Source organism: Papaver somniferum, unplaced genomic scaffold (assembly GCF_003573695.1).
Source record: "Papaver somniferum cultivar HN1 unplaced genomic scaffold, ASM357369v1 unplaced-scaffold_137, whole genome shotgun sequence".
NCBI lineage: Eukaryota > Viridiplantae > Streptophyta > Magnoliopsida > Ranunculales > Papaveraceae > Papaver > Papaver somniferum.
In genome coordinates this window covers 7954104-7976136 of record NW_020622934.1, presented here as the reverse complement: position 1 = coordinate 7976136, position 22033 = coordinate 7954104, and the positions used below count along the sequence as shown (strand labels likewise).

General features: G+C 36.5%; 1 protein-coding gene and 1 pseudogene across 1 annotated transcript; one reads left to right on the top strand and one right to left on the bottom strand.

Moving 5' to 3' along the window:
- The first annotated feature begins 14121 nt into the window (after positions 1-14121).
- LOC113334554 lies at positions 14122-17527 on the top strand (annotated as a pseudogene).
- A 1436-nt stretch (positions 17528-18963) lies between these two features.
- On the bottom strand, positions 18964-19554 carry LOC113334553. Its single transcript, XM_026580782.1, has one exon. The coding sequence runs from the start codon at positions 19552-19554 to the stop codon at positions 18964-18966; it is 591 nt and encodes a 196-aa protein (XP_026436567.1).
- Between the last annotated feature and the right edge of the window lie 2479 nt (positions 19555-22033).

Sequence of the window (22033 nt, the reverse complement as noted above, 5' to 3'; positions counted from 1 at the left end):
TTGAACCAAAGTATGCGTACTTTGTTGATCAGGAAAACCGGAACAAGAGTCCGCGAACCCAGTCCGCGAACTGGCGGAGGTTCTCATCCCGAGAATATCTGCTGGAGTTTGTGAACTCCTTGCGTGAACTTAAGTCCGCGAACTAAGTACGCGTACTTGAGTGGGTTATATCTAAAGACGATTATTTGTGAACTTATATTTATATTAACTAAGGAATGCAAATTGCAAACCGTGGCTATAAAGTTCATGAATCGATTTGAGTGAATCAAATCGTTTTTGCTTCGATTGTGTCTTGTATAGTTATATAAGATTTATACAATTGAACAACTCTCTAACTAGTTCATTTGAGTCATTTGAACTAGTTATGATAAAGAAAAATATGGTTGATATGAAAGTGCTCATATGGCTAACCATTTGGTTAACTACTGTTGAACCAACAAATATACATGTTTGGGTACAGTTACACAAACCTAAAATCGTGCATTTCATTTTTGTGTAACAAGCTAAGTTTTCGATCCAACGGTTGAAAGATATTAGCTTGAATCTAATCAGGTTTTCATTTAACGGTGAATATTGAATGCTTTGTTACTAAGCTAACATTGATTACAAACCCTGATTTGAAAGACTATATAAGGGAGAACTATAGCAACTGGGAAACCTAATCCCCACACCTCGTGTGTGATACTAGTTGTATTAGCTAGAGTCGATTCTCCTTTAACCTTAGGTTTCTACTGAGAACCTGTAGGTTAACGACTTAAAGACTTCACTAGGATTGTGAAGCCAGATCGATACTACTTTCTTGTAGTTGTGTGATATGATCTTGCCGATTCTATCGTCTTGAGTACAATCGTAACGATTGGCTTGATATTAATATCTTCGATAGGAAAGATATAAAAGTAGTCACAAACATATTCGTCTCATCGTTTGTGATTCCACAATATCTTATTTCGCCGCGTCGATTAAGATTATTGTGAGGTGATTGATAATTCTAGGTTGTTCTTCAAGAATATAAGTCTGGGTTATCAATTGGTTCCTGTTCACCTTGATTTATCAAAATACGGAACAAAATTCGTAGCTATTTCCTTGGGAGACAGATTTATCTATTACCGTAGACTTTTCTGTATGATACATATTTGTTTACTAAAGTCTTCGACTTTGGGTCGTAGCAACTCTTAGTTGTGGGTGAGATCAGCTAAGGGAATCAAGTGAGTAGTATCCTGCTGGGATCAGAGATGTAAGGAGCCCAACTGTACTTTGGATCAGTGTAAGATTGATTGGGGTTCAACTACAGTCTATATCGAAGTTAGTTTGTAGTAGACTAGTGTCTTTAGCGGCTTAATATACAGTGTGTGTTCAATCTGGACTAGGTACCGGGGTTTTTCTTCATTTACGGTTTCCTCGTTAACAAAATTCTGGTGTCTGTGTTATTTCTTTTCCACATTATATTTTGTTATATAATTTAAATATCACAGGTTGTGCGTTAGTTCAATCAATTAGAATATCCAACCTTTGGTTGTTGATTTACATTGATTGATACTTGAACGTTGGTCTTTGGTACCGATCAAGTGATTTCTCTTGTGTTCAATTATACTTGTAGATTATATTTGCATGAGCAAGAATTGAGTCGAGAAAGAGAGATATAACTCTTTGATATACTTTATTAAGATTGAGTCTAATTGATTTTCTTGAAAGTATATTGGAGTTAGTCCATACAGATTGCTAATCGAAATATTGGGTGTGGTTGTTGTACCCCCGCTTTTTCAATTGGTATCAGAGCAGGCAAACACGGTTAAAGACCTAACAAGTCTGTGTTTGTGGCAATCTGAGTCTGTGGACGGAATCTCTTCTCTGTCATATACGCATACCGAGATGTCTTCTAAAGCTTTTAACTATGCCAAATGTCTTGGGAATGTCTCAAAGGATTACTCCTTAGCTGGTTCTTCCAAATCTAGAGGTAGAGAGGTTGGTTCTTCAAATATTGATATCTCTCCCTCCAATGATACATTTTACACTATGGAAAAAGTTGAAATGGAGCTAACCAGAATCTCAAAAAATTCTATTGAGGCCATTGATTTCCATGATCATGCTCATCTTATTGATGAATTTGAAAAGTATCTTGATCAAGAACGTGAACTCTATAACATCATTGAGTCCTTCTCTAACAATATTGAAAAACTTCTCCAAGAAACTACTCTACAGCGAGAAAAGATTAGTGTTCTTGAGGATATTGTCAAGGAAGACTCAATCAAAGAAAAACGATTGATCGAGACGCATTCATCAGATCTTAACAGACTTCGTATCGAAAAAGAGAAACTAGGTGCATCTCCTATTCTAGCCCGTGAATAGTGCAGATCCTTGGAAAAGGAAAACTCTATCTTAAGGAGAAATTCTTCTGTACCAACTAATTCTCATGAATTACAGCACATGAATAAATGTCCTCCAGAATAAGGTTGTGTCAAGAAGGATTTACGTGACTTACAATCTTCTCATTTGGCTATGAAGTTAAAACAGGTGCCGGTTATTGCTTCTCCTCCACGACCCTGTACTTTATATGGGAAAAAGAATCACTATACTATTCATTGTTTTTCCAGAAAGAAACAAATCTCGAAACTTCATAATTTGCTTCTTTCTACTATGAATGGAGTAAATAGTCTGCCGACTTCTGCAGTGAATCTCGTACCCATAGAAAACCAGAAATCTTATAAAAATGATCTCTACTATAGAAATCATCACAGAGGACAAGCTCATCTCAATAGTATAAATTATTGTGCCACTAATGAACACATTCCCTGTGCTTATAAGAATGAATCTGGTAAATCTAAGCCTAGAAAATGGATCCCTTTCTATTCTGATCCTCTTGAACCAATTTCAAGAGGTCATAGACTTAGTCCTCAGAGAAAGCCTTCTGACGGATATGTTAAACAAGCTGTGTCTTACTATTCTGGGATGAGTGACAATCGAAGAAAGGAGAAGAACACAAAGATGAAGCTTTCAGATGATATGTACAACTCCTTTCTCAATAATCATAGTGGTAATATATCTCACTCTACCACCTAATTTCAGGTACTCTTTTCCTTGTTTCTAGCTTGAGAGGTGCAAGGATAATAGTTGGGAAATGCTCAAGTATGTTGTACACTATTTGTTTTCTTTGTGTTTCTCTGATACCGGTCCACAAACGTTCGCGTCTTCCTCTTGTGAGTTCATAGGGTTTCCAAAACAAGAGTTTCCTTCTCCTGTTCACATACACATATACTACTCTATATTGTGTTTTTTCATCCCTAAAAAAATTATATGGAGAACTCTGCAAAATCTCATGAGATTGTGCATCTTGATATGGAGGAAGATAATCAAGGACGTGAATCAATTCAAGAGCTGGTTCTAAAGAAGATGCTTGAAAGAAAGGATCACAACTCGTGGATTGATGATTCCGTCAAGGATTTAAATCGTTTTCAGAACGATTCAAAGGTCGAGTTTGCAAATCTTCAACTGCAAATAAACCAACTCTTAAATGGTCAGGCCAGAATCCTTGCTAATCAGAATATTCCGATACGGAATCAAAAGAAGCTCATCATGGACTGTGTCAAGGCTAGACATCTTGCTAGGGTTGTTGATCTCAAAGTTAGTGTTCTAACTCACGAACATGGTGTGATTACGGTCAAGAGAATAAAGGAAATCAGTGACACCTTCTTTGATGGATTCGTTGAAAGATATGAGATTCTCAATGAACTCTGATTTTCTTTTATTTGCCTAGTAAAACTTCTTTTATTGTTTTATTTAGAAGAATAACTAGAGTTTGGAATAGCCATTATTCTGATTACACATAACTATGTCCAACATTTTCATCTTCATGTTTTTAGGTTTATTTTTTTAAATTCTAAAATTGTTTGGAAGATGATTTATGGTTTTATATATTGCAATTTATTATGGGATATGTGTGTTTGCGTCCGTGAACTGTGATTGTCCCATACCTTGTCAAAAATTAAGTCTTTCATATGTCGATGTGCATGTATTGATAAAAGAATGAATGAACTTTTGGCAAATACAAAAGTTAAGCCTATTATGTCATTTATTGATGGAAGATAGGTTAAAATATTTTGTTGACAAAGATTATGTCTATTGTATGTCATTGTGCGAATAGTGATGGAAAATAGAATGAATCCTTGTATATTCCGCAGTATTGATCTTCCCTGATCCATAATTTTATGTATATACTGTGAGGCTCCGTAAGTTCTCTTATGTCGAGCATGATCAATTAAATTCATCACCTTTTGTGGTTAATTTGGTTGTATATTTCCGATTAGATTAATTATGGGTTCTCTTGTGATTAATCTAATTGAGTATTTTTGGATTCAAATTCGTATTCGTATGTGATTTGTTATGTCCAAAGAAGTCCTTCTTTTCTTTTGAAATTAAGGTCGCTCTTGTTGTTCTTTCGGGCATGACATATTATGGGGGAGAGTTCTTAATTGAACTTGTGCTTAATTTCCAAATCTTTGTGGGGAGTGCGGCTGTGGAATGTTATAGGGGTTATCTTGTATCTTTATAAATTCCTTGATGAAAGCATTTAACTTCGGATTTATGATTGCATCTAAACAAGTTGATATGTGCTTTCTTTTTGTCATGAAATGTCTCTTTTAGAAATTTTATTAGGATCCCGTTTTCGTACCTTTGCCAATTTTATTGACAAAAAGGGGGAGAATTAATATTTAGTTCACACTACAAATATATATGGTTTTCGGATCGTTATGTAAGGGGGAGTGGTTTCCATGTGAGATGGAGTATTGACTAAGGGGGAGTGATACATATCACAGTAGTATTGTTATTGAAGTTGTGATACAATTGAACTTTGATGATGCATAATGATACTATGACATTGTATAACAATGATTGAGAATACTTGTTTTCTCATTGTTATAGCTACGGATTTTCAACAACGATGATGCTGAACTTACAACCTTTGGGATCATTGGAGTACTTGGAAGTGACGAAGATTTCGAGTAATGTTGAATATTAGGTATGTGGAATAGGAGCTACAGAAGTTTATACATTTATTTTTGTACTCGATATGTATTGATAGTTTTGTCACTAAAATTGACAAAGGAGGAGATTGTTAGAGCACTGCTCAGTCGAACTCGCATGCGTTGCTATCTCAAGCATGTTTGTCAATGTTAGTGATCAAAACTGTAAGTATTGATTTCTAGTCTACTATAGCTAAGACAAAAAGTGTATTTGAGCTCAAGAACTCCATGGAGATCATCATACAAGACGAAGCACTATTCAAGGAACTGGTGGAACTTCATCGACTAAAAGGTATGCAGAGACTTGAACTTATCTATCACTCAAAAGTATATCTACTCTATCTCCTATCTTGAGACAAAAGTTATTTTGCTATATAGACTTTGATTATACACATTTACTATTTCGAGCCGAGTTTATCTCGCTTATCTATTTCTCGAAATATGTGTTGGTAAGCTTTCTCTTTGGCCAAGTTCACCTTTACCTAGTGTGGATGGGGAAAACGGTTTGCTGGTTTTTTAGGGAAGTGGAGAGTCGAGCGTAATTCCTCAACCGAGCAAACTGCTGAACCTCACACAGATGCACTGCAAAGGGAGTGCTTAGATTCGAGAGATCAATCTGTAGGACTCCGGCCTAAACCAAGTCAATGGTCGTTCCAGAGTCAATTCGGTCGCAAAGAGGGAGATGGGTTGATCTGTAGGACGGAAGCTGAGAATTGTGCGGGATCAAGGATTGTGGATGTGTAGGTTTCTGCAATAATGGTGAACTGCTGAAGTTGAGTTCTGTGAATAAGTTTTAATCGAGTTGTTGACGAATGGTGATTGATGATAATGATGATAATCGGTTGTCCTCGATTTGGGCTTATTTATATTGCAAGAATGATGAACACCCTGATCCCTGTAAGTGCGACGGTTTCTTGAGTGAAAGAGTGGAAAAGTGGAAGATCGTGGTGAAACCAGTTCCAAGTCGTGCGGAGTCTTGGTTGATCACTCACACACTACTTTGCTAACTCCTTCAACCTTTTGCACGATTTACTCACATTCTCATCGTGGATGTATCCACGTGCCTAGGTCGCCAGACCAGAACCCTAAGTGACATCCCTCATTTGTGACGTGATTGATGTCTCACGAATCGTGGAGTCTGCATTGAGTCTAGGTTTTGTTGAATTGAGCATGAATGACGAATTGCTCAATGGGACATTGAGAAAGTATTGCTCGACAAATTACTGGATATCGATGGTTGGATCAATATTTGAGCAATTGAGAAAGTATTGCGAATTACTGAATATTGATAGTTGGATCAACAATTGAGCAATTGCTCAATTCAACGGATTACTGATAAATTACTGAATATTGATAGTGGATTAATATTCGAGCAACTGAGCAAGTATTGCTCATTTTAGCAAATTATTGATAATTTACTGAATTTTGATGGCTTGAGCAAGTATTGCTCAATTCAGCAAATTATTTAGGGATGTCGTGACCCAATAAAAATATTAATTAAAATATTGGTAGATTACAAAATATTGTATAATTAATCCGTGTTGTTTGCTGGATCAACATAAATTTATTCAGTAGGTGAACATGCTCAGAATGATAATTTGTTGAGTGTTTGTTCGAAACCCTAAATTTTGATCGATTGCTCATTAATTGACGGATTGCTGAAGTCATGAGCGAAGGAGGGACCGACCACATGGGACTATGGACGTCCATGTGATTCCCAATTGCTCGAGTGAGCGTACACCAGGGTCCTGAGTTGACCGGTTGGTGAAGGAATGGCGATTAAATGTTGGTTTTATCATTTATTGAAATAGTGCTCGATTGAGCATTCGGTGATAAAACCTAATTATGGAAAAGTGAGGGACCGGCCAAGAAGGCATAGAACCGGCTCTTGAGGGTGCGGGACCAGCTAATGGTCGATTGAGAAAATCCCAAGTTGTTTGGAAAGAGCTTGGACCCAATATGAGTAAATTGCACAAATTAGGTCAAAATTAGGAAAATGTGTGGGACCGACTTTGTGCAAGCCCTAGAGACGACCCTGGTCGGTTAAGAGGGCATGCACGTGTTATCATGGTGTCCGTGTTTCCGTACTGAGAGTTTCAGCATTTTCTGATGTGCGTTCGAGCAACATTGTGAATGTTCAGAAGAGTTTCATCTTGACTGAAATTCTTGATTTTTGCTGGAATGAGCATGTATGCTCAATTGATCAATATTTTATAAATACCAAAATAGAAATATTTTAATATTCTTTTCGTGAATAGCCTTGTCAGTCATGGGACCATGTTGACTTTTGGCTTTTTCATGGTTTGAGAAATATTTTGAGAAAATATGGAGAAACCATGATTTTTGCTGAAACAGGGAAGTTTCACAAGATGAGAGAAGTAATAGTTTATGAAAGATTAGGGATTGCAAAGTGTGGGACCAGCCACAGCTAGGGCATGGACGGCCGGCTAAGTTTCCCGGTCCCGTGACTCCTTTTCCTATTTTATATTATTATTTTTCATGAAACCACGAAAATATGGAGAAACCATGAGTTTTTCTCAAACAAGGAAAGTTGTTAGAATCGAGGAGTCTTCATGGGTTCATGAAAACAACAAAAATAAGGAAAATAATGGAGGAAGCATGGGACCGGCCACGACTTAGGCATGGCCGGCCGGCCAGTGGGGTCGGCCCATGGGCACTTCTCCATTATGTTAATGTTATTATTTTCTCTCTCATGTTTTGTGCGGGATTCCTCATTTGTCCATATTTTGGATGCTCGTTCGCGCATTTGGGTGCTCGTTCTTGCATCATGGTTGAGTACACTTGCACCATTTTATGGGACTCACTCATGAATATCCCAGACGCCCGATTACTGAGTATTTATTACTAATTTATGAAATTCAGTGGAGAATGATTCATGAAATTGAGCAATAAAAGTGAGTAGTTTATTGTTATCAATTCATAGGATCAGTCGTGGGTTCGACCATGAATTCAGAATAATAATAAAATAAGTATTACCATTCCATGAGATCGTGGATTCGACCACAGAATCAGAGTAATAAGATAGGTGGTGATATTACCATTTCATGAGATCAGCCGTGGATTCGACCATGAAATAGGAGTAATATCTATTACCATTTCATGAGATCAAGCCGTGGTTTCGATCATGAAATCGGAGCAATACATTTATCTATTACTATTCCATAGAACCAGTCGTGAGTTTGACCATGGAATAGGAGCAATAAGATAAGATAGATTATTTTTTAGGAATCCAGTGGTGAATGTCACGGTAGAATTAATCTATTGTAGAAGGGATATTAGCCCGTTAAAGCGTCATACCCATTCTGAGGTGCATAGTCAGGAAACTACGGATGTTTGCCGAAGTCCCGAAGACGTTATTTTTCTCAATCTTACGAAGAACCGCCTGGGTCTATACACGGTCTCTCTACATAGTCAGGGAACAGTGAGTGTCACCGACGTCCTGAAGGCGTTATTGCTCTCAATATTACGGAGAAATGCCCAATTGTGTTATTCTACATAGAGTGCATGATGAAATGCGAGGTATCGAACGCTCAGCTAGTGGAGGCCTTCCGAAATGCATAAGCATCATGGCTTCGCAAAATATGAATCGTCAGATGCCTGAAAGTCGTGTCAGAAACATGTATCATGATTTTACGGTTTTGACCTTTGTTGAAAATCCACCATCTACACCTAGTGACGAAAGTCATGTTATGTTTCAATCACTTTGAAAATGGCTTTGAAGAAAAATGGTTTGTGAATAACAACTATAGAACGTCCTCTAAGAATGTTTCAATGATTGAAATGAGAGTTTAGATTATATAACCAATGTTGGATATAAGCATTGTATGGCAATGCATATATGTATAAGTCCTTATTCCTTGAACCAAAGTATGCGTAATTTGTTGATCAGGAAAACCGGAACAAGTGCTGTGAACTCAGTCCGCGAACTCAGTCCGCGAACCCAGACCATGAACTGGCGGAGGTTCTCATCCCGAGAATATCTGCTGGAGTTTTTGAACTCCTTCCGGGAACTTAAGTCCGCGAACTAAGTACGCGTACTTGAGTGGGTTACATCTAAAGACGATTATTTGCGAACTTATATTTATATTAACTAAGGAATGCAAATTGAAAACCGTGGCTATAAAGTTCATGAATCGGTTCGAGTGAATCAAATCGTTTTTGCTTCGATTGTGTCTTATATAGTTATATAAGATTTACACAATTAAACAACTCTCTAACTAATTCATTTGAGTTATTTAAACTAGTTATGGTGAAGAAGAATATGGTTGATATGAAAGTGCTCATATGGCTAACCATTTGGTTAACTACTGTTGAACCAACAAATGTACATGTTTGGGTACGGTTACACAAACCTAAAATCGTGCATTTCATTTGTGTGTAACAAACTAAGTTTTTGATCCAACGGTTCAAAGATATTAGCTTGAATCTAATCAGGTTTTCATCTAACGGTGAATATTAAATGCTTTGTTACTAAGCTAACATTGATTGCAAACCCTGATTTGAATGACTATATAAGGGAGAGCTATAGCAACTGGGAAACCTAATCCCCACACCTCTTGGGTGATACTAGTTGCATTAGCTAGAGTCGATTCTCCTTTAACCTTAGATTTCTACCGAGACCCTGTATGTTAACGACTTGAAGACTTCATTGGGATTGTGAAGCCAGACTGGTACTACTTTCTTGTAGTTGTGCGATCTGATCTTGCTGATTCTATCGGCTTGAGTACAATCGTAAAAATTGGCTTGAGATTAATATCTCCGATAGAAAAGATATAAAAGTAGTCACAAACATCTTCGTCTCATCGTTTGTGATTCCACAATATCTTCTTTTACCGCGTCGATTAAGATTATTGTGAGGTGATTGATAATTATAGGTTGTTCTTCGGGAATATAAGTCCGGGTTATCAATTGATTCCTGTTCACCTTGATTTATCAAAAAACATAACAAAACTCGTAGGTATTTACATGGGAGACAAATTTATCTATTACCGTAGACTTTTCTGTATGATACATATTTGTTTATTAAAGTCTTCGACTTTGGGTCGTAGCAACTCTTAGTTGTGGGTAAGATCAGCTAAGGGAATCAAGTGCGTAGTATCCTGCTGGGATCAGAGACGTAAGGAGCGCAACTGTACCTTAGATCAGTGTGAGATTGATTGGGGTTTAACTACAGTCCATACCGAAGTTAGTTTGTAGTAGTCTAGTTTCTGTAGCGGCTTAATACAATGTGTGTTCAATCTGGACTAGGTCCCGGGGTTTTTCTGCATTTGCGGTTTCCTCGTTAACAAAATTCTGGTGTCTGTTTTATTTCTTTTCCGAGTTATATTTTGTTATATAATTGAAATATCACGGGTTGTGCGTTAGTTCAATCAATTAGAATATCCAACCTTTGGTTGTTGATTTACATTGATTGATACTTGAACATTGGTCTTTGGTACCGTTCAAGTGATTTCTCTTGTATTCAATTAGACTTGCATATTTGTATTTGCTTGAGTAAGAATTGAATCGAGAAAGAGAGATATAACTCTTTGATATACTTTATTAAGATTGAGTCTAGTTGATTCTCTTGAAAGTATATTGGAGTTAGTCCATACAGATTGCTAATCGAAATATTGTGTGTGGTTGTTGTACCCCGCTTTTTCAGCTAGTTCTAGGTGCGTTTCCATTTGGGATTCTGTCTTGGAAAGAATGGAACAAAATTTGGCTACTTGAAAGAGGAAGTACTTAAATAAGGCAGAAAAAATAGTTCATATCAAACATTTACTTTCAAGTTTACCAATCTATTATCTTTCTCTCGTTAAGCTTCCAGTTTGTACGGAGAAGAAGATGGTGGCTCTTATAAGAAATTTTTCGTGGGGATCTATTCAGTAAAGAGGAAGATGGCATGGGTAGGATGACCTAAGATTTGTAGATAAAAATAGTATGCTGGTTTGGGTGTGAGGAGCACTTTTAATTTTAACAAATCACTTTTGATTAAATGGGTTTGGAGATATTCTAGACAGAAGAAGGCTCTTTGGAGAAGAATTGTTCAGCTAAAGAATTTTTTTTTACCAGCAAATGAAAATTCAGCTCAATGCAGGAGTCTTTGGAAAAATGTCTCAAGAATGGTTCCAAATACTCAAAATTTTACAAGCTTCAAGTTGAGGAATGGAAAATGAGTTAGATTTTGGCATGAAAAGTGGCTTACGAGTGATTGTCTGAAGAATTTGTTTTCAGTTATATTTTCTGCATGCCGGAATAAGCAAGCATCTGTTGCAGATATGATGAAAGATGGCAGGTGGTTTGATCAGTTTAAATCACCATTAAATGCAAATGAGAAACTTGAATGAGATCTTCTACGAAGAGACTTGGTTTTTATACCTCTTTTGACAGATGGGGAAGATGAAGTTGACATTCTGGATAGTTTTTCAACCGAAAATTGTTATATTTGTTTTTCAGGTAATGAGGGGGAATGTTCTTTCAACAAGTTTTTTGGAAAATGGACATTCCACCCAAATTTAGTTTCATGCTTTGGGCAGCGTTTAACAGCTCTCTTCCAACTCGAGATATGTTAAGGCATAGAGGGGTGATGACTGACAGTACTGCTTGTCCTATGTGTAATCTGGTAGATGAATCAACTGATCATCTTTTCCTTCACTGTCAAATAACTTTTGAAGTCTGGGACTACTTCATTAAAGTATTTCATATTGCTTGGCACCTACTACCGTATTGCAGCTTTTTGAAGCATGGAAATGGAATGTGCTAACTGGCAGATGCAAAAAGGTGTGGAATATTCTGCACTATGCTCTTTTATGGAACATTTGGAAGGAGATGAGCAATAGAGTTTTTGAAGGAAGGCATAAATCTGTGTATGAAATGATTATATACATTAGAAAAACTATCATCATGTGGAACTGTGAGTTAGAAACATTTAGGTTTATAAATAATACACAGATTCTGCAAAACTGGAAAACATTTATGCATATATAACTAAGACTTTAAGTCATTTTCTTTAAGACGGTGATAGCAATATGAGTTTGTAGTGTTGAGTCTCATATTTCATTCTATGGGGATTAGGTGGAGTCTGAATCATTGTAACATCGAGTTTATAAATTAGATTCACATAAATTAACCTAAACACATGATATTGCCCAAAATGTCTTTCCAATGTAATCTTCTTATTTTTTTTTAGAAAAAAGACAAATTCTTAACAGACTATGAAGAAAACCGAAAAAAAAACCGTCAGACACATAACAAACCCAAAACAGGACCTCCTGCCTTTCTCCGCGGGGCCCACCGGGATCCATCAGAAAAAACTGTGTCTGGCGGTTTTGCCGTGGTCCAATTTCTCGGTCTGTTAAGAATGATTGAAAAAAAATCCTTTGTTTTGTATCAAAAAAATAAAAATAAAATACTCGAGCGAGTCTCCCATGAGCTTAGTTAGCAATTCGGCGAATCATACGCGAATCATTATGTACCAAACGTTCCAAATTTTTCCCAAAAAAGTATTCACAGGAGTTCGAAGTCATAACATTCCACTCCCATACTCGGGTTCACTCCACTGAGCCATCCGTTTTTTGGTAATTGGGTCACATATATTTCATATATAGACAAATTTAATACAAAAAATCAGACCTCCCATACGTTTTCCCAATATTTAATCTTTTCGTGGCATATAATATGTGGTGAATTTTGTGTGCGGATTTCATATTTCTAAAACGAATTATACACGTCTGTATGCCGTTCCGAATTACTGCCGAATAACGAACGGTTGACCGGATTTTTGACCGAATTTAGCATTTACAAATCCAAATAATATCCGTACATTTACCGTTCTGTACGTTTGCCCGAATTGCTAACTACGGCCACGAGTAACGACCATTTCATTCTTCACCAAAAACGAAGTAACATGTTATAGGGGCAACATGGTTTATTAGAGGGGCGGCATTTTAATAGGACAAAAAGGGTCATTATATGATCATTCAAGGTGCCCGTTATAAAAAAGATACTGGAAATGACAAATTAACCCTCATAATTGATAACCTAGTTTGACGATGATAATCAAGTTTAGTGTTGATGATTAATTTCACTTATATTAACTCAAAATCAAAACCAAAATCAGATTTTTAGAGTTGAAAAAACAAAGTTTAGAGGAGAAGGTCAATCTCAATCAATTGAAGAAATTAACCAACAAAATGAAGAACCAGGACCTGAAAATGATCGGGTATACTTCTAAATTAGTCCCAACTAGCTTTTTGTTGCTCAAAGTTATCTAAAATACGTAAAAAATTCATTTTTTTTTACATTTTCAGAGCTAATTACGGTTGGAATTTTGCGCATAACCAACCGTAAATCGAAGTTACGGTTCGTAAAAGATGAACTACCAACCATAACTTGTTAAATTTGAAGAAAACCCAATCGTAAAACCAGTTACAGTTGGTAACTAAATGCTCGATACCAACCGTAACTGAGTTACGGTTCGTAACCAAATGTTCGATACCAACCGTAACTGAAGAAAATTCTCCGATATAAGAACATACGGTTGGTAATTGAACTATTACCAACCGTAACAACATCAAAATATCCAGTTACGGTTAGTTAAAATCAACCGTAACTCACATAAACCCAAAAATTTCAATTTCAATTTTCATCTAAAACCCTAATTTTTGATAGAAATTAAACTTAAATCGAACAAAATAAACCAAATCGTAACTGGGTTTTCAAAACATACCTCATATAAGTCATTACACTACACTTGATTAATTTTCGAATCGTCGATTAATCGAAGATGATGAAATTTTGAGTTTTAATGGAGGTTACGGTTGATGGGAGGAGGAGAAGAGAAGAAGAAAGAAAACAAATTTTCAATTTAGCTTTGATTTAGGTTAAAAAATGGGGAGGATAATCTAGTTAATTTATACCCTTTATAGAACATCCCCTAACCAACTAGAGGGACATTACTATCACACTTCCGCCCCTCTAATAAACCGCCCCTTTAACAGGTTACAAAACGAAGGAGTTTTCAGTCATTTGCTCCAACCAGGTTTTATATACAAGCACTTCTTAGCGCGGGAGATTTTCAGTTTCTCTGTGGTTATCAAAAATGGGTCGGGATTTAGATGCAGAAAAACTTCGTCTAATCACTTTAGCTCTGGATTTTGGTTTCGATGAAGATTCTTCTAAAAAATGCTTAGATCGGCTCATAGATCTATACGGTATTTCCTCATACTCTTTTCCCTCTTTCTTTTCAAATTTCCCCCCAAAAATGACGCCCAAATCTTTAACTTGTCTTCGCGAATCCGATTTCATGAACATTAATGTTTTTATCAATTGAACACAATTCATTAGTACTATTTGTATGAATTAAATTGCATTCGGCTCACTCAGATTTTTATGTAGAATTAGTGGTTAGGGTTTTAATTCGGGAATTTCGTTTATGAAATTTACTAGTATAGGTCGGTCTGTTTTTTCTTGTATGTAGGCGAAGATGGGAAAGATTTTGTTACCGTGGGGCATTGTGGTGATGATTATCTTACAGAATTGGCTGAGTTTATGCAAGATAGTGAAGATTGGGATGATTTGCAAGCGGTGGAAACTGAAGCATGTGGGGTTTTAAGTGAGATGTTTGAGACTGAAGTTGATGCTCATAATTACGTACCAGAAGAAGATGACGCCACAAGGGATTATATCGACGTTATTGAGGATTCACCTGAGCCGAAGAAGAAAAAGCAATTGTTAAGGGTAGATTCTTCTAGTGAGGATGAAGACTTGGATTTTGAGATTTCCACAAGGTTGGGTTGTAAAGCCAATCCCTCGATATCTCTTGATAAAAAGAGCTCGCATAACAACACGGGAAGCTCGGCGAACCGTTCTTCAACGTTTACTGTATGTTGTTTTTCATCAGTGTTTTTCTACTACTAAGGCTTGTTTGTTTATGTAAGTAACATAATGAAATGTTTGTTTCTTATGTGTAATACTTCTAGACGTGCAGAAGCGGTATTTTTAACGATTCAGGCTCTTCAATATCCAGCTTGAAAAATTGTCCAAGAGTATCAGATCAAGACCAAGTAACTCTGGGATATGAAGATTTACGAGCTCTTGATGATATTGAATTAGCTAATGTGGTCATATTTGATAATAAATCATTTCGCCCTCTGCAACATCAGGCTTGTAAGGCATCCCTGGAGAAGAGAGATTGCTTTATTCTTATGCCTACAGGTGGTGGCAAAAGTTTATGTTACCAGGTTAATCCCTATCCTTTTTATACAAGTGTTTTTTGTGTGGCAGCATAGTGAATGTGTAAGGTTATCATTCGCAATGTTGATGCTGCGGTTTTGTGGCAGTTAAAATTTATTAGCAGTTGAAGTTGGAGAATTCTTGTGTTCTTAAACTATCACATCCCTTCGAAATTTATCAACTTTGTTTTCTGTGCAGCTCCCAGCAACTCTACAGACCGGGGTTACTATTGCTGTGTCCCCTCTGCTTTCCCTTATTCAAGATCAGATTGTTACATTGAACCTCAAATATGGCATCCCGGCAACATTTTTAAATTCTCAACAAACTTCTACACAGGCAGCAGCAGTCTTCTGAGAGTTGAGGCAAGCACTTCTTATTTTTTTTAATACCCTGTGATTTTCTTGCGGTTGTATCCAATTTCTTGAAAATAACTCTTCCAGCTGGTATCTTGCATTCCATAATTCTTACATTCAGCATGTGTGATCTTTCCGTAGGTCTTTCACCATCCTATTGACCCTTGCTGCTATTTCCTTTTCTGGGTTCTAGGTCAAATAAACCGTCATGCAAGCTTCTATATGTCACTCCTGAAAGGATTGCTGGAAATGCATCTTTTCTTGATATATTACGATGCCTGCGTCAGAAGGTTGGCTTTTCAATTATGAATTCAAATTACTAATCAATTCCGATTGGGGATGAGTGCTGTAAACATGAGGCTGACCATTATATCATAACAGGGGCAACTAGCAGGATTTGTCGTTGATGAAGTACATTGCGTAAGGTATGTCTTCCTTCTTCTTTATGGATAACGGTTTTGAGTGTGTTTAGTTTTACAACTACTTAATATTACTCTGCATTCTTTTAAAATGTTCTTGATGCCTAACCAAAAAGACTCCTCTTTATGTTGCTGGTGTTTCCAGCCAATGGGGACATGATTTTCGTCCAGACTACAGAGCATTAGGATGCCTTAAACAGAATTTCCCAGATGTTCCGGTGATGGCATTAACTGCAACTGCCACCAAGTCAGTCCGAAAGGTGATAAACTTTGTAGCACTCAGTCAGTCGTCGTTTTCATTTTAGGTTGTCTAACTTCATTTTATGTTATGCAGGATATACTAAATGCTCTTAGGATCCCTTATGCTCTTGTTCTTGAGACAAGCTTTGACAGACCAAATTTGAAGTAAAAAGTGATCGTAAAAACTAAGGATCCATTGAAGCAGGTCGGTCAATTATTAGAAGACCGTTTCCATAATATGTCTGGAATTGTTTATTGTCTTTCAAAAAATGAGTGTGAGGATGTTTCCAAATATTTAAACGAAAAATGTAAGATAAAGACGGTGTATTACCATGCTGGTTTAACTGCTCGCCAAAGAATGGAAGCTCAGAAGAAATGGCACACAGGACAAGTCCGTGTTGTGTGTGCTACCATTGCCTTCGGGATGGGGATAGACAAGCCTGATGTTGTAAGTTCAAACCTCTAATTACGATTACAGGCTTTCCGTTTGATTTTCCGTCCTGCAACAAATATTTTATCGAGCACATGTTACTAGCTACCCCAAGTTCTTGGTGCACTATCTTTTGTAACATGAAATTCTCTGAATTGTTAACCAGATCATAACCTCACTTTGCACTGTTCACAATCTTCCAGCGTTTTGTTGTGCACAACACCATGTCCAAATCGATAGAAAGCTATTATCAGGAATCAGGGAGGGCAGGAAGAGATTGTCAGCCAGCTGTGTGCATTGCCCTTTATCAGAAGAAGGATTTCAGTCGCGTTGTGTGTATGTTACGAAATGGACAACGAGGAAAATCTGAAAGCTTCAAAGCTAGCATGGAACAAGCACAGAAAATGAAGTTTTACTGTTAATTGAAGGTACTTTACTTTATCAAATTTTTCTTTTACAATTCCTATTCTCTGGAGTGTCCAAGTTATTATACAATACTATAGTACTTGTTGACATGTTCGCATCCTATACGCATAATCTGTTTCAAGTATAACCTCAAAATTCATTTTGCTGTTACTAGTTTGCATCTTTGTTTCCATTGGTACATCAGTGTGAACAGGAAATATGGAGGTTACTGATAACAAACCTAACTTCTTGTAAACTTTTTTAGACTGAATGCAGGAGGCAAACACTTCTCGAACATTTTGGCGAATCCTTTGATAGAAATCGTTGTCAGAATGGTCCCAATCCTTGTGATACTTGCATTAAGAAATGAGCATCACTTTGTTTGTACCTTGATACATACTGAATCAAATCAAAAGCCATGAGCCTACCGACAGAGCACCTGGCGCTGAACATCCAAGCCTAATGCAAATTGCCTGAATGTTTCCTATACTATAGATACAAACATAAGGCCATTTTTCTTTTAGCATGTAATTTGATGAGTTGTGATCTTGTTTATGTACTTGTTGAGGGAAACTTTTGAAAAGAAAAATGATAAACACTTAATGGGAAATCTTAAGTTATTAAAAGTCAAAAATACAAAATGCTTGTATTGTGCTCTATGAAGCACGGATACTTCAAAATCGGTGATGTATCCGTGTCGGACGCCGTATCAGTGTCAGATATTTTTAGGATACTTGGGATACGTATCGGATACTCCATTCAAAGTATCATCTTCTATTAAATACGAAAAGGGTAGGGGATATTTTGGATACCTCTCGAATACTCTAAAAGGGGATACTTTCAATAATATAATTGGAGCATATATAATTTTTATCTTTGGAGAAAAACGGGAGGCTATATAATTTTATCCATTCAATCAAGAGAAACAATATTGTACCCACGGGCTGAGGAGTTATTGTTTGTTTATAATAATATTCATATCTTTTCATGAAAAAGTGAAAATTATATTAAATTAGAAAGTAGAATGTGGGATATCGGAGAAGATAAATTTGATACACTAGACGGTGTAAGAGAACTTGAAGATACAAATCTTTCACTTGACGAGCCACAACAAGAAGCGGTGCTTTAATGAGTGATGGGATAACTAGATGTTAGACTACTTTTATTTGTTTTATTTTAATATTCAGTAAACTATTTGTTATTTTATGTGATTCTTTTTAGTAAAATGAATTATTATAAAATTAAATGATTTTAATAAATACATGTATCGTATCCCCATTTTTCAAAACTTGACAAATCCCCGTATCAATATTTCGGTATCCGTATCCCCGTATCAGTATCCGTGTTTCATAGATTGTGCTACTAGAACTTAGAAAGGGAGAATCTCGGTATCCGTATCCCCGTATCAATAATATCCGTGCTTCATAGATTGTGCTATTGGAACTTAGAAAGCTGTTCTCCCAAATATTTGTGACATGAAATAGTTTTGTCAACATTTGAACTGCAAAAACGTGAAAAAAAGAAGAAAGAAGAAATAACAAAATACTTGATAGTGGCGGAGGCCTAACCCAACCTAGGGCAGTACCTGTTGTGACAAGTTCTATAGCCAATATCTTCGTTCTTTGCCTGGTGCAGTGACGAAAAACCAATTAACAACCGTAGTGAAAAAACAAGAGCATGGTGGTTCATGCAAATTGCTTTGAACCAAAGATTTAAGAGCATGGTGGTTCATGCAAATTGTTTTGAACCAAAGATTTAACAGCGATCGTAATACAGACATTTGGCACCTAAGTCCTAATATAATTCTTTCGGTTAACACATCTCACAGATATTTAATTAAATCCCACATACTACTTAGTAGTTCAAAATTCATGAAGCGAAAATCTTATGCTATGATCATCAAGAGATTTTGATCTTTGAAGCCTCATTTGCTCGTAAAAAAGTGCGATGAATTCCTCAGCTCTAGCATCAATCATAATGTCTCCATCTTCATCTATATATATCTCATCATTACTGCTGTATTCTGCACCACCACGCTCGCTATTATCAAGCTCTTGCAAGTTCTGGGCGGAAGCATATTGGCTCGTGCAACTTGGTGATTTTGGCGAATTCGAAGATGAAGAATCAGATGTCACTACAGGCTTGACAACAACATCCGCTCCTGCCATCTTTATTGAAAAACGAGGATGGTAGTCGCGATTTTCATCAAAATGCAGTTGATCATTGTGAAATGACTTCACTGCGTTCACAATTCTTTTCCATAAACTAGTCTCTTTTGAAGTAGTTGACGTCTGCCTTAACATGAAAATTGCAACTTTGATCATCTTTAACAAACTCCTTTTCTTCTTCTTTTTTGAATTTGTAGTTTTCCTGAAAACATCCCGGTGTTCGGGTAGGGGTGGTGGTGATGGTATAATTGGTTCAACCTTTTCAGTTTGGGTTTCTTTCTCCATGTCAATGGTGTACCTCTCTTTTCCACCTCCAAACAAAAAGTGAGAGACACAGAGAGAAAAACAAAGGTTATATTGAGAAAGAAGAACAATATATTGGAATCTATTTAGAGGATGGGTGGTAACTAAACTCACTAAAAATGTATCAACATAAATGCTATGAATGTTCAAATGAAATATGTAGGAGGTGTTGCATAAAACACGGGCCCTAAAGTAACTCTTCGTCTCTCGTCTTGCCTAGATTTATTTCCAATTTGATGTCTCTAAACTTATGGGAACTAATTGTACTTAACGTGGAAAGGAATTCAGGGCTTTGAACTAATGTTTAATGATATTGTATTTTCTGCATTTGTAAGAAGCTACGGTATCTTGTTGTCGGCAATAACATCTTAAAATAGTAGCGAGGTTTTGATTTATTTCTATGATCTGGTGGGGAGTAGTTAGAACATCGGTACATATTTAGTCTCGGTACCAGATTTAATCAGTTTTGGTTGGATTGAATTATTTGAATCCCTTCCTACCCCTTTGTGTCGAACAAATAAAAGAGTAATACCTGTTATTTTGTAGTATGTCCTGTTTCCACGCGTGGTTAGGTTAGTCATTTCCCAAATTTAAGCTTAGAAAAATTCAAACGGAAAAGGTTCCACCTATTTGTCACCCACACTTTTCCTAATTGCCACCTTGATTACTTGCCACCCCCACTTATCCTATTTGCCGTCCATATTTTTTTTCACATATCCTAAATGCTATATATTGACTTTATGTTTACACCCAATAATAAATCATTGCCTACTACTAGAATTTCTTGACCATATAAACATTTCCTTTTCAATTGAAATACCACCTGAACGTCTATATTAGAAAAATAAAATAAAAAAAGAACATGCATATTTGAACTGATCATATAGATAATTGATTGGTGGAAATACTGAGTGATCACATATATCAGAGTTTATCGTTTTTAGTAGGTTTTTATTGAGAACATGGAGAAGAAGACATGCTGATAGTGGGATAGTTCTGGTCAAATTTAATTTGATTTTTGTAGGTGGTAATTAGCAAAATGTAAAATTGAAAAGTAAAATTACTTTTAACATTTTGAAGGAGGTGGAAAATAGGAAAATTGTGGGTGGAAAATAGGTGAAACCGTAAATAGGACATAAGGTAAAATATAAAAGGTGTTAAAGTAGAAACAAAACATGGAAGAATAGGAGAAGAAAAACTACATAGGTTTAACCCTCTATACATGGGCTATGAGGTAAACCCTGGTTACATCTACATGGGCCACACACACATAGGCCCAAAGTCCTACAACATTCCCTTTGTGCAGTTTGATAGCATTATTCGCATATAGTTTTTTCCTTGATGACCAATGTGTCTAAGGCTATTGCCTCATTAAAACTTCACCAGGAAAATCCAAAGGGGCAAAGTTTGAACTGACAAAAAAAAGTACTAAACTAAGAAAACTTAGGACAGAGTTGGACTCGCATATGTTGCCTCGTTAAAACCTTGACAAGGAAAAAGTCCAGTGTGATAAAACCTTGACGAAGGGAAACGAGTACAACGCAATAGTTCAGAAGTATGCCTTTGTCGAATACCAATATATATAGGGGTACATTATTTATATGTCCTTACTTTTGAACTCCAATATATATATCCTTATACAACAATAAATATGTCCCTACATTTTAATAACCTTATCCATTTAGAATTAGATTACCTTAATACCCTCACCCATATAATATTTTTCTTTATCCATTTAGAATTAGATTACCTTAATACCCTCATCTATATAATATTTTTCTTTATTTCAAAATAGAACAAATTTCTTCCTCTACCACTTCACCACCACCACCAACATTCAACTACCATTTCACCACCACCGTTCAACAACCACCACCTACCAACCGCCACCACCACTAATATCCACCACCACTCCTTCACCACCACCATTACACCACCACTAGTCCTCCACCACCACTAGTCCGCCACCACTACTAGTCCGCCGCCTCTGCCATCGCCACCACCGCCGCCGCCACCGCTGGTTCAAATATTTTTATATCAACAACAGTAATTGATCCAAATAAAAATAGAACCAACAGTAGAAGTTGATCCAATTTAGTGGATCAACAATGGTAGTTTATCAAAAAAAAAATGATCAACAGTAGAAGTTGATCCAATTTAGTGGACCAACAATGGTAGTTGATCCCATAAATGGATCAACAACTGTAGTTTATCAATATGGTAGTGCAGACATGGAGGCGCGACGTAATACAATATGTAGCTTAGGGTAGTTTAGACTTCTTTTGTTTTTGGTTTGCATTGAAATTCATGCTTTAACTACCTCTTATTGGATCAACTGTGGTATTTTACACATATTTATTGGATCAATTGTGATGGTTTACTCAAAAACATCACTGAAATGGATGAACTTCTATTGTTTATCCTATTTTTATTTGGATAAACTGTTGTTGTTTATACCCTA